Source organism: Belonocnema kinseyi, chromosome 3 (assembly GCF_010883055.1).
Source record: "Belonocnema kinseyi isolate 2016_QV_RU_SX_M_011 chromosome 3, B_treatae_v1, whole genome shotgun sequence".
In the NCBI taxonomy this organism is placed as follows: Eukaryota; Metazoa; Arthropoda; class Insecta; order Hymenoptera; family Cynipidae; genus Belonocnema; species Belonocnema kinseyi.
Window position 1 is genome coordinate 2547453 of NC_046659.1, and position 13889 is coordinate 2561341.

At 36.0% G+C, this 13889-nt stretch overlaps 1 protein-coding gene across 13 annotated transcripts in view; it reads left to right on the forward strand.

The window, feature by feature from the left end:
* The window catches only part of LOC117168793 (DENN domain-containing protein Crag), a 205549-nt gene that overhangs the window by 68411 nt on the left and 123249 nt on the right, over positions 1 to 13889 (forward strand). For all 13 annotated transcript variants that reach the window (XR_004466553.1, XR_004466552.1, XR_004466555.1 and 10 more), the window contains 2 exons: positions 7088 to 7334; positions 13700 to 13850. Coding sequence is in view for 9 of the 13 variants with exons in the window: in XM_033354603.1 (XP_033210494.1) it covers positions 7088 to 7334; positions 13700 to 13850 (398 nt within the window). In the remaining 4 variants the exon portion in view is untranslated. The remainder of the gene's footprint in view (positions 1 to 7087; positions 7335 to 13699; positions 13851 to 13889) is intronic.

Below are 13889 nucleotides of genomic sequence, written 5' to 3' on the forward strand. Positions count from 1 at the left end.
ATGATTGGAAAAAGCGTTGGCACAAGTGTATTATATCTGAGGGGGATTACTTTGAAGGGGACAACATAAATATTGAGGAATAAATGAATATTTTTTGAAAAATCCATAGTCACCTTATTTTTTGAACACACCTCGTATATGTTCTCAAAATTAAATTTGAAACAATCCTTAAGAACTCTACAGGTTCCAACAAACCGGAGTGCTAGGATTCTATAACCGTTCATTCACGTAACCCCCCAATTGTAAAATATGTTTACAGTAGCTTTGGTATTAGTTGATTTTGAGACTAGATTCGTGCCATACTGTAATGAAATAGAAGTTTGTTCTTTAGTTTGAACAGAAATATTTTAAAAAATGTGTTGGCTTCAATCCAAGTTTTATATTTCAACATCTCTTTTTGTTTGTTTTAATCTACGTAATTGTTGATTTTTTCGATCTTCATATTTTTGGCACGCAGGTATGGCTTTGGGGTTACGAACTAGTGATAGTTTAGCACCTCCGTGATTACTGATCACAAGAACAATTACTCTAACCGAACATTTTTGGTTGAGTCGTTGTAGCTACCTTTTAAGGGAAATATTTTTCCTCTTCTCCTTTTCCTTGGCAGTGATTTTGTATTCAGCTTGAGCCAAGAAATCAATCAATTATATAGTTAGTTTCTCGAAGTCTTGAAGAAGGATGTCAGGCCTCGAGTTTTGCAACGGAGACTGCTGTCCAAAACTCGTAGTATCAGAAAATTTGGTACTTCCCATTTTGTACAATTGACTTTATCTCCTTCGGAGCATTCGGCGAGGTAGGGTCGCGGCCATGACAGTAAATTCCAGGTACTCATCGTGTGCATGACACGCTCTGCTCTTATCGCTCGGAAATTCTTGACACAAAATGTGGTCACGGTATACTAAGGTGAAAATGACACCGTCTTTGGCATACGAAATTGGAACCCTCTGTACCTGAATTAAGTCCTGAACATCTAAGGAAAACAAAAGTTTGCTTCTTCGAGAGAGACTGATTTTTTAAATTTCTGTGAAAATTTCCGTGAATTTACTTGTCGAATAGCTGTTGGTGGAATTTTGCAACCTCTGCTTCCTCAAAATCGGTTTTTAGAAGTGAAGCATCTAGATGGAGTGATGTACTTTCCTCACTTGTGAGGGATCTCGTAAATTAAGGAAGGGCGAGGAGGTGGAACGTCGAGAAGCGGGTGAAGTCAATAATAGGATAAAACAATATCAAATTAGAATGGGGTTTATTAAACCAACTTACAGAGTTAAAGGGGACCTGTTATCCCACAAGCGCTGGATAGTCTCGTCGGTTTCCCCGAGAACAGGTTGATAACGGCTGGATGGCGTCAGGCTTCCGCTGAGATGAGAGTGGTTTTGGCGGGTGTCCGGTGAGCTCGGAAATAGTGGATGGCGTCGTCCAGAGGGGTTGGGATCTAGTTCTTGGGTGTAACGGGTACCGACCAGGTTCGCTCGGAGGGAGCACAAGACTCAAGACTGAAGACAGGTTGCCTTCGGGGCAAGTTCACGCTTATGAGGACTGAGGGTGTCGTTCCCCACTCCTAATCATGGGCCCGCAGTCTGTACGATAGCGGGGTGCTTGTAACTTTGATACAACCTCCCCCCCCCTCTATTTGGTACGACGTTTATTTTTTCAGTAATTCTTTAGTTTTCCCGATTTCGTCGTTTAGTGTCAGGCAAGATTCTTCCTCTGTCAGATCCAGCTGAATATACTCGTCATCTTCTTCATCATTTTTTTTATCTTCCATTTTTTGTGCTGTTTGTTTTTCTCTGAGTTTTGTCCATACTTCCTTTTTAAGAATAAATCTTCGAATTTTCTTAACCTTTTGATTTGCCTCTGTCCATCCTCCTTTTATATATTTGATCCTTGTCGAATCAGGAACAGTGTGGTAGTTTTTTGTCCTGTTCGACATCTGCTCACAGTAAGTATCGTGAATAATGGAAAGTTCCACTGGAACCATCCTCTCGCAATGCCTGCACTGCCATATCTTTACTTCTTCCATCATTTTCTTATAAGCTGAAACATAATTTAACACATCCTACTCTTTAGACAAAAATAAAAACAAAAAACGAAACTTTTATTCTTTTCTACATATCTTTTTCTTATTTTATTTCGAAAATATGTAAAATCTAGTGTTTTTATTGAAAATATATTTTTCCCAAATTGCTTATCTTAATATATTTTTTCAAATTTTTCTGTGTTATCCACTCCTATGTGTATCCTTTTATCATTCTGCTTTTCCGTGACTCTTCTTTCCTGAAAATTAACTTATCTCTAAAATCGACTTTTATTTTTAAGCAAAAATCAAACTTGGCCTCTTATAGCCGTATTTATTTTTATTTGCAACTCAAAAATTTTCTTGGTAAAATTCCTTCATTTTAATCAAATTTAAATTGAATTGTTAAATTAAATTGCAAAAAAAAAAATCTATATCTGTGGTGTATGAAAAGAGTGAAATTATCCTTTCCGTTGTGTTTGTAAAGGGTCAAAAATAATTTTTCTGTGGTGTATTTTGATAAGTAATGGAAGTTTTATTTTATAATTATACTTCGGTGTCCCAATCGGTAGAGGAGTCTTCCCTTTCTTCTCCAATTGTTTTTAATATTTTTTTATTTTCTTCCATTTTCCCCTGGGCTCTTTTGACCTCTTTTCTTTTTTTTTTGTTTTCTCTTCTTGTTCTGTCGCTCTTCTTATTCTTTCTTTTTCTAGTTTTTCTTCCTTCCTCTTCTTTATAGCATCCTTGATATGTTTTTCCTATCTTAATTTTAATAATCTTTTAATTTCTTCTGTTTCCCTTTCTTCTCTTTCCTTGTCCTGCTGTATTTTTATTTTTTCGAATACTTCTTCCAGTTTTTTTTTTTCTATGACTCGTTTTTGCTTTTCCTCCTCTTCTTTTATGTTTCTTCTGTTTCAACCCTCTTCTTATTTCTTCCATTGTTGGAAGGTCGTAGAAAATTCGTTTCTCTTCCGCTAATTTTTGAATTCTCGGATCCCCTTTTCTTGATCCAAATTCATCGAACATTTTATATATTTCCTCTAATAACTTTCTGTTTCTTATTTTTTTAATTTCTTTGGTCATTTCCCTTTCCACTTCAGCTCTCTTCCTTCTATCTATTTCCTTCATTTTCTTCGTCCTCTCCTCTATTGTCTCTGTTGATGGTGGTTGAAGAAGATCAACCCACTTTTTACATGATTGGTTCAATAATACTTCCCCCACCAACCCCAGAAGGCAATCCTTGCATTTGAGGACTAAAGGTGGATCCATTATTCTGGAAATAAATGCCTTCTGTTTTTTTGTTGTTTTTGTAAATGTCGATGTTTGTTTTATTTTTCTGTTTTTGTCAGTGGTGTAACAATTAAATCATTAACATGCATGTCTAGTGATTTTCCATTTTTAGTTTTTAATACGTAGATTGTTGGTGAAATCTTTGCTTTAATAAAAAATGTTCCTTCAAAATTTGTATTCAATTTTTGAGCTATTCCTTCCGCTTTTTTCGATAGTGTTTTATTGTTTTTTTATTACTCTTTCGCCAATTTTAAAAGTTATAGGTCTACGTCTAAGATTATAATATCTAGATTGCGTTTCATTTGCGGTATCTAAATTTTTTATTACCTCTTCTCAAATTATTTTTAATGTTTTCATTCTATCTGCCCACTTTTCTGACTCTTGAAATTCTATTTTGCTTTTCCGTCTAAATCTTTATTTAAAGTTTGTATGGGTTGAAGTTCACTACCTAAATTTAAAAAAGCCTGTGTAAAACCTGTAGACGAATGTTTACTAGTATTTAACTCGAATTGCAGATCATCTAAATTTTCATCCCATGCTTTATGGTCTTTTTCTAAATACGCTTTCATTGCTGTTTTAATTGACCTATTACATCTTTCAGTCGGATTTTCCTGTGCATGATATTTAGGAGTTTTCGAATGTCTAATACCAAAAGATTTCGTCAAATTAATTATTGACTTATTTACATATTCTTTTCCATTATCTGTAAACAAAATTCTAGATGTTCCCCATTTCGAAATTATACGCTTATGAAATTCTTTTTCAACGGTTGACGATAATTTATTTTTAACTGGAATTTTTAACTTTATTTGCTGGAATTTCATTCATGTTATTTTCATTCATTTCTTCTCATTCCATATCGGTCCCTCTACTTCTATCTATTCCACCTTGCAAGTCTGTTTGACATTGAGGTAGATTTGATTTTCGCATAATTGATTGCCTTTGTACCGGTCTCGGTAATGAGTATTCGTATTAATTTCTTCTGAAAGTTCTTTGATTTTGATTTTATCACTTTTATTTTCTTCGAAATTTATTAACTCTTGTGCCTCATTCCAAAATTCATTATTATTATCTAAAAAAGAATCAATTTCGAAGTTCTATTATTGATTCTCACATGTTCTTTCTCTTGCCTTTCTATTTCCATTCGTAATTTTTCGCAAGCTATTCTTGCTTTCTCTGCTCTTTCTTTTTCTATCCTATCTCTTTCTTTTCTAAGAGTTTCTTCCACCATAATTTGAACAATTGATGGTCTAGAGGTCGGACTCCTCCAAGATATAATCACAAAGGGAGGCATCTATTTCAGCTGGATCTTGGGGCTTTGGAGGAACCTGCATGTCAATGTTCCTGTTTCTTATGAGATCGTTATCATCTCTCAGAAAGTGAATGATTTCCGTGGTTTATTTTAACGTTGCTTCCTCATCTTCGTGTGCAGCTTGGTCAAGCAACGGTTGGGAAAGCGCTGCGCGTACATATTCATTTCAAAGAAGTAGGCACGTTGATTATACAATGACTGATGCAAAACGTGCTTAAGCTTTTGGGTACTTCTCGCACTACATAGTTCGCATACGCGCCATAAAGCCTCCGTGAACAGGGATAATACTGGCATCGTAGCAGCCTAACAAGCCATCCTTGAGTTGATTCGTCCAGTCAATGCGGGGACTTTGTCGGTTCTTCGTCGTGTTTCCGTATAAATTATTTTCATCACCCTGAACTTTAGGAAATCAGAACCGAAATCGAATGGCATTTCAAAATGCACCTATTTTAAGGCTTACATATTTCAACTACCTCATGCTGGTCTATTTTAAATTATGCAGTTCCGTCACCTCTCCCACGGTCTCTGTAAGGTCTCGCCCACTTCTAAACGTAAAAGTAATTCATAAATTATGGATAGTAATATTTCTCAAGTATAGAACGTATTTCTGAGCCATGTTCCATTCTTTTGTGGATTGACGACTTTTCAGTATCACGAAATAAAATAAAATATCCAAAATTGTAGGTTAGTGTATCCGATCTATTTGATCGGAATCGAGTGCTCTAATCTTAAATTTCGGATAGTTTCTTGTATTCCGTGAATCTGAAATGTCTTCAAGAGATAAAAGGATAAGCGGAATTGCGAAAACGCACTCTACACTGGAAAAAATTACTTTTCAGGCCCTTTATAACTTATTTATACGTTAAGAATATTTTCTCCAAAAAGGCGTATGTATTCCCATGTTAAAATATGCCAACTATGCTAACTATCCTAACATTTGCACCTATCCTATGATGATCGTAACGTCATGCTACGGCACTCAATATTCCGCTAAATATTTGGTTCGTTAAATTTTATTATATTGATTTTGATTTAGCCAATTTTACTATTTAAAGCAAATGTTATATTTGTTATGGGGGTAACTAATGAACGTTGCTTGACTAAAATCAACCGTAGACTCGCGTTATACATTATTATTATTAGTGTTATCTGCCAGAATCTTTTAGTCGTCTGTCGATTTTAATAAAAATTAGTGAAATTATAGGGCTGAGTTTTTGGTTGTGTTTTGATGAAATTTAGAGGTATTAAGGGCATGTGATACCTCGTCGTGTGGTCAGTCGGGTACAGTCCCCCGGCTTTTTCCCACAAAAATTAAAATTAAAAAAAACTGAATTCGGAGATGCTATAAAATATCATAACGGACGTCCCTGGACTCTTTTTTGAGGGATAATAACAAAAAAAAATGTATTGTGTTAAATAAAAATCTTATACATGCGGATCATTTTAAGGTTAGGGTCTTCTTCAGTTCTCTGTCATTCCGATAATGTAGTTCTCTGTCGTACCGATGCTGTCGGTAAGCACTCTAAAATAATTATAGAAGAGAATTGTAACATATGTAATTTCAAAATATATACACGTCTTTAGCACAATCCAAATTTTTTGGAATTAACTCACAAAAAAGTATGCAGGCATGTCCGTTAGCATGTTCGCTATCATTGCTCAGATTTTGAAGACAAAATATTTATTAATCTTGGGGGAAATCCAGAGAAAATATAACATTGTTAAATTCGATACTAATTCCTAAGCGTTATGCAAATTAATCAAATTTAGCAATATAAACATTTTTCCAATTAACCCACAAAAAAGTGTGCAGAAACGTCCGTTAGCATGTTCTCTATTATTTTCTAAATTTTTAAGACAAAATATTATACTCTAAAATAATTATGGAAGAGAATTGTTACACACATAACCTCAAGATATGCACACACGTTTTTAGCACAATCAAAATGATTTGGAATTAACCCAGAAAAAAGTATGCAGTAACGTCCGTTAGCATGTTCGCTATCATTGCTCAAATAATGAAGACAAAATATTTATTAATCTAGGAAAAAGCCGGGGGAATGTAACACTGATAAAATCGATACTAATTCCTAAGCGCTATGCAAAATAATGAAATTTAGCAAGATAATTTTTTTTCAATTAACCCACAACCAAAGTGTATAGGGACGTCCGTTAGCATGTTCGCTATAATTTCCTAAATTTTAAAGACAAAATATTTATTATTCTAGAAAAAAGCCGTGGGAAGCTAAAAATGGTAAAATCGATCATTTTATATCGATAATCGATAATTATATATTTGTCGTGTGGTAAGTCGGGTACAGTTCCCCCGGTTTTTTTCCGCTTCACGCCAATGTTATTCTTGTCTTTATTTAAACAAAAGAAAAACGTGTTAAGTAATATATGAACGATCCCCAAGTAGAACTCTGGTTAAGAATACATGAAAATAATAACAATATATCTGCCATTTTCAGGCTGTGCTAGAAGCGACGTGGCCTTCTGATATGATGAATTCAAGTCAATTAATGTGGAATAAATTACGTAACGTGATTATTGGTGCTGCATTATTTAAAAAAGCTGGCAAGAAGAGCGCCAGAAGAAGATTAAGTTCAAGCATTAATGCTATGTCTGATAGTAAGAGTCAATGTATGGAGCACGGAGTATCAAGATCCAGTCTAGATAGTACACACTCGCAAGATACAGAAGCTGTCCGCAGAGACTGTAAGCCGTCTTTTTAAACTGATCTTATACATATGCCTAATACGAAGTAATAAAGAGGATTTTGACCATTTTAGTTAGATTAGTTGTCTAATGAAGAAAAGGCATCTATAATATCATTTGATGTGTGCCAAAATTCAAACCTTTATGTCATTACTTTCATCATAACAGGGAGCTTATCATGCAACCTGAACTGACGCGACAACCTGAAGTTTAACTGTTCATCAGAAATCCGAGAAACAATGAATAAACTTAATATAAAACATTTGAATAGTAATTTGATTAAAATGATGATTAATTTACATTTGACGCATTGACCAATGCGATTTGTATAGAGTTCTAAGATACTTGCGGCTGCGAATTAGAGTTATTGTGGGCTTTATGTCTGCCTAGTGGATAAGTTATGCAGTAACATTATATGACGTTTCATGGTGTGCAGTAGGGTTTTATGTCGCTTTTGGCGGCGCAGTAGAGTTCTATGGTTCTTCAGGTTGTGCTGTAAGAGAGCACCGGACCGGTGGCTCAGGCGATAACACATCAGACTTCCAAACAGGAGGCCGGGAGTGCGATCCCTGTGCCGGTACCAATTGAAACTTGCCTATGTGGTTCTACCGGGTCACAATCATATGAACCCGGTAATTCCACCCTGGGGGTGGGGGTGAATCATATTTCGCTTAAAAAAGCAGACGATAAAGTTTTGTTTCATTTTCTGAATAATCATCCAAATTTATCGCGCTCACCCTTACTAGCTACGGCTGTTATTTCCTTCCAATCTAAAAATGTAAGAAGTCACAGATTTAGAGTTTTGTTGGACCCAGAATCTGAATGTTGTTTTATTACCGAGAGAGCAATGAAAATATTGACTCCACCCTACAAAAAGGTTAAAGCAGTAATATATGGAATTGGAGGAGTTAATATTGGTTCTTCGAGAAAGCTGAAATTAATTTAATTCCTGCACAATATAACTGTCCTACAGTTCATATTCAAGCTTTAGTATTATTACACCTTACATCATATACTCCTCCTGTAAGATCTAACGTGGGGAATGAAGGGCAATTAAAAGAGTTAGGGTTAGCAGATCCAAATCCCTTTAGCTTTCATCAAGTTGATTTGATTTTAGGAGCCGATAAATATGGCTCGTGTTTACTTCCTGGTCTCCAACAGGGTATTTTGGGTTCTCTTGCTGCGCAAAGTACCGTTTTTGGGTGGATATTATCTGGGCCGGTTTGAGTCATAAATAAAATAGAAATTAACATTCCAGTTACAGCATATCAGGCTATTTCAGCAGAAGTCTTGCATGAAGACTTAACTAGGTTCTGGGAGTTGGAGGAAGTTCCCTTTAAAAATACTTTTACAGATGACAAAATGTTTTGTGGTAAGCATTTCGCCACGAATTACCAACGAACAAAAGACGGATGTTACATGATACGCTTACCTTTCAAAAACGGCCCTCCCATAAAAATAGGTGCATCCCTGGAGAGAGCTAAGATCATTTTGAATAATGTAATTTGTCGTTCATCGGAGAAATCGGAATTATTGTTACAATACTCCAGTTTCTTATCAGAATATGAAAGCTTTGGACACATGGAACTTCTTCAAGAAAATGAATTGGATAGTTTTCCACAAACTGTGTATTTGTCTCATCACCCTATCTTAAGAGAAAGTAGTTCCACTGCGAAGTTGAGGATTCTTTTCAACGCTTCCAGTTTAACTTCCAATAATTGTTCCTTGAATTCTCATCCTCACATCGGTCACAAGATTCTCAATGATTTGGTTTCAATCATTATGAATTGGAGATCACATCGCTTTGTTTATATGGCTGATATTGAAAAAATGTTTAGGCGAATTCTAGTTGACCCTCGGGATTTCGACTATCAAAGAATTGTCTGGATTTCTCCTGATAAAAGGCTCATTAGAAAATAATATTTACGCCGATGATGTTTTGTTTGGTGCAGATAGTCAGTTTGAGGCTCAGCAGGCGCGAGCTCAAGCTATCGAATTTCCGTTAGCGGACGATGCTCACCTAAAGGTTCTAGGTTTATTTTGGGATCCTAAGTCCGAGGTATTCCTTTTAAAGTGACTTTTTCTTTAGTCGAAAATCCAACAAAACGGATTGTCATAATAGTGGCAAAAATTCTAATGCAAGAACTTTGGCTGCGTAAACTCGACTGTGACGAAAGACTACCTGATGATCATAAAATTTAATGTTTAAATGATAATGGTTCTCTGGAAAAATTAGAAGCACTTAAAGTCTCCAGCTGGATACGACAACGCAGACAAAATCTGAATTCGAGCTTCATGGCTTTTCTGACGCTTCGTCAAAAGCTTATTCAGCTTACGTTTACATTAGAATTCTTAGTGAACATTTAAAACAGGCTCATGTTTGCCTAATAATGTCTGAATCTAAAGCAGTGCCTGTTAAATGTGTATCAATTCCTCGCTTGGAGTTGTGTGGAGCTGCGTGGAGCTGCGTTGCTAACTAAGACACTTCAGTTTGTCATGTAAACTATGTCATTGGATAAAATACCTGTTTACTGTCACACTGATTCCGTAACAGTTTTAGCTTGGCTAAAGATAATCCAGCTGACTGCGCTACACGGGGAATCACGCGTCACCACATAAAAGAGCTTATCGTCACACATGCTCATCTTCGATCTTTACACGGTGGTCAGCAATTAACTTTACATCTGCTCATACGGCGTTACTGGATTTTAGGAGCTCACTCTTTCGTTAAACGACTGATCAACGGTTGCCTGGAGTGCACACGTGACAGAGCGGATTTGTTTCAACAACTTATGGGGGACTTACCTGAATTTCGAGTAACCCCAAATAGACCATTCACACATTCTGGTGTGGACTATGCAGGCCCATTTAATTTTCGCTTTGCTTCCGGTCGTGGCAGAAAGAGTTACAAAACTTACGTTGCGCTTTTCGTCTGTTGTTGTACGTGAGCTTTCTATTCAGAACTTGTTTCTGATTATTTATTTGCCGCTTTTCTCGCCGCCTTTCAGCGATTTTCTTTAAGGCGAGGAAGACCTGTACACTTTTACAATGATAATGGTACAACATTTCACGGTGCTGACCGGGAATTAAAAGATTGCCTTTTGAATCTTAGACTGGATGCTAATTTGCATAATGTGTTCGCAATTCAAGCTACTTCTTCGCATTACATAACTCCTTCCGCTCCTCATTTTGGGGGTTTATAGGAGGCTGGAGTTAAGAGTTTTAAACACCATCTGAAAAGAATTGTAGGTGCACATACTCTTACATACGAAGAGTTTTATATCCTTATTACTCGTATAGAAGCTTGCCTCAATTCCCGTCCTATTGCCTCTCTTTCAAATGATCCTGAAGACTTTTCCTATCTTAAACCTGGACATTTTCTGATTGGAGCCCCTTTGACCAGCATTCCAGAACCCTCATTGGAATTTACTTCGGAAAATCGATTAAATCGATGGCATTTAGTACAAAAAATTTCAGATGTTTACTGGAGGAAATGGGCTGTTGATTATTTACAGCCTTTAGAATAACTCTACAAATGAATCAACAAAGAGCTAAATCTTGTGATCGGTGATATCGTTCTTTTGAAACATGATTCGTTACCGCCTTCTAGATGGTTGTTAGGTCGCATAGTTAAATGCTACAATGGAAAAGACGATTTAGTACGTTCTGTTCGCGTAAAAACTGCCAGTTCGGAATGCGACCGTCCGATTACTCAGATTTGTCTGTTACCAATTAGAGCGAAAGAAATAAGCGAAATCTGAACTAGTGTTAATTAGATTTATAAGAAATTGTTCTGTAAACTTAGTGGATTATGTCGGGCGGCTAAGACTATTAAATTTTTGTTACATTTATACTGTTTCTTTACGGCAGGCGGAATTTGCGTTATTGACGAATATTCGATTAAGCGCTTATTGTTTTTTCTATTCATCGTGCAGTTACCACTTACGAGGCGGGCGGTATGTTTAAAGTTGTGATGTTTCGTCTTTATGAGATTTTTTGCGATTGAAAATTATTCAATTTATCGACATCGCCTGTTTCAAAGCTATTCTTATTTTCCTTATTATTTAAATGAATATTTGAAGTCACGTGATTTCTCAGTTTTAGTGTGTGATGATAGCCTTGTCGCTTGAGAAAAACAGTGTACGATCAGCAGTGAATCGCGACATCTTGTGTAGTAAATCTTACATCTTACAAAAATTATAAATATGAACATAAATATTAAACAATTAGTTTTATAAAAGCTCAGTGCTCATTCAGGCGATTTCAGCTAATGTTCTCTGTTTTAATTCAGCTATAATTTTTTTAGGTTTAGTCAAGTGTGTAAAATCATAACTATACTCCTGTCCTAGGTGATTTATAATTATATCTTTGACTTTGTTTTCATCATATTCTAATTTAGTTTTATCAACATTCGCGCTTTTATTATAATTTTAAACGTAGAATAATTTTTTCGGTCTTATTTCAGTGAACGAAAATCCTTTAAAAATATCATAATTCCTTTTTCTTCTTAGAGTGTATCTTCTGTGTACATTATATTCGTTATTAGAGAATAATACATTTATACGACTACCTTCATTTGAATTGAACGAACTACTCATCGAATGGTCACTTGCTAATTTCTGACTCAATTCATTAACAATCAATTTAGTTAATATTTGTACATTTGAATCGGAACTTACGTTAATCTTGTTTATATCCGCGCCCGCTAAGTTAACCTTACGTTTTACCTGATCTGTGGGTATTGAGGTACAACCTATGTTTCCTAAGCCACTAACCAAGAAAATGGAAGCTTGTGCCTGTATGCCACCATCAGCAGCTGTCGCAGTTTCACCTTCATCCGACACCCCTCCATCTTCGTTTCCTACATCAACAGGTTTAGGGTTTTTCTTCAAACCAGATGGATCATCCCAATCTTCTTCAAAGTCCGAATCCGCACCGGTCTTTATTGATTCCTGACTATCTACTTTTTTTTTATCTTAGTTTTTTAGGTACATCTTTGTACGTCATTTCAACTTTCTTCTATCCTATTATTTTTGCTTCTGACGACTCTTTTTTTTCTGCGCATCGAGCGTCTTGTCTTCAGTAGACTGTTGACGGATTTGAGCAATGGTCGACACAGTATGCTGTGAGGATACTCCATCTTCTACTACCACTGACTCAGCTTTTTGCTTGGTTGCTTTCTTCAAGAAAGCTGCAATATTTTCTAAAAGAGCATTTGTTGTTTTTAGCTATTTTCTCATCTCCCTTATTTCCCTTCTCATCTCATTATTCTTCTCTTTGGACGTCTCAAGTAGATTTTTGATATCAGATTTGGGTGACAGGGGACGAGGTTCAAGTTTGCCTGTGGTGGTAGGTTTTGTTTTAGCTCGCAGTTGAATCTGTCTCTTGTTACGTTGTAGCATTTCAAAAGGGCCTTCCAACCAGCTAATCTACCTGTCATCCAATACTCCTTTATCTATATCGACCGCTTCTACACAACTTTAATTCTCTAGTTGAAATCCCAGAGCAGGGGCTTTTTTACTAATAAATTTAAGGTTAACTATAAGCTCAAATGTGTATAATTAAAAGAAGCACTCGCGAAAATATGAAACATTCACTTTAAAATATATATGGACCCACCAGTTGTCGATAAACGCAATTCGATGCAATGGCAAACGAATACGTATATAAAACATATGTGACCATCCGCGAAGAAACGGACCTAATGCGGAAAAAATCGATTTTTATTTGTTAACGCCAATCGATGGTTTCTAAATTTCTCTTTCATTTCCAATAATCAGAATTTTTCAAGTTAATTACTTTGTTTGTTATTAAGCTACAAACATAGGTATAATAAGCGTACGCGGACACGAAACGAGAGCCCTGCGAAAACTAGTCCCACCACTCACCACTACTGCGTATAACCGAAGCGGTCCGATGCGAGTGGAGCTTTCTGATACGGCGCCTGAAAGTGTAGTGATAAAAGGCGGGGTAGGGGTTTCGTAGGCGCATTGCCACTAGTCAAATCCTGGCTTGCGGACTCTGCTACAATCATCCGTCCCGTAACATTAAATTTTGACGCACTTTTCCCATCGATCAGCAGATCTGTGTGGGGATACGTCATTACAGTGCTAGATGAGAATGTAAAAAGACTGCTTACCACTAGTTTCTCTTACAGTTATACCCTTCCATTAAGTATAATAATATAACTCATAACATCCTCATCCCATCAGTCACTTGACTTAGTCCGTGGCTATGATGTGAAACCGAGTTCATCCTAGTAAAAGTTTGAAAAAAAAAAAAATAATAAGTTTAATGATTAATTCAATTTTAATTTAATTTTAAATTATAATCGTTTTTAATAATAATTTCATGTTTTGTGACAGCATTAAAGGGCAGTTCAGTACCAGATTTACCAGCTTTTGGACTAAACGAAATGAAAATCAAGTCTAACCGACAGAAAAGTATTGTAAAAGATCTTGCAATATTAAGCACTTCACAACCTGAGGCGCTCGATCGTTCTCCTAGCAATCCAAGGTGATCAAATTTGGAGATATAATGATGCAGTAAATAATA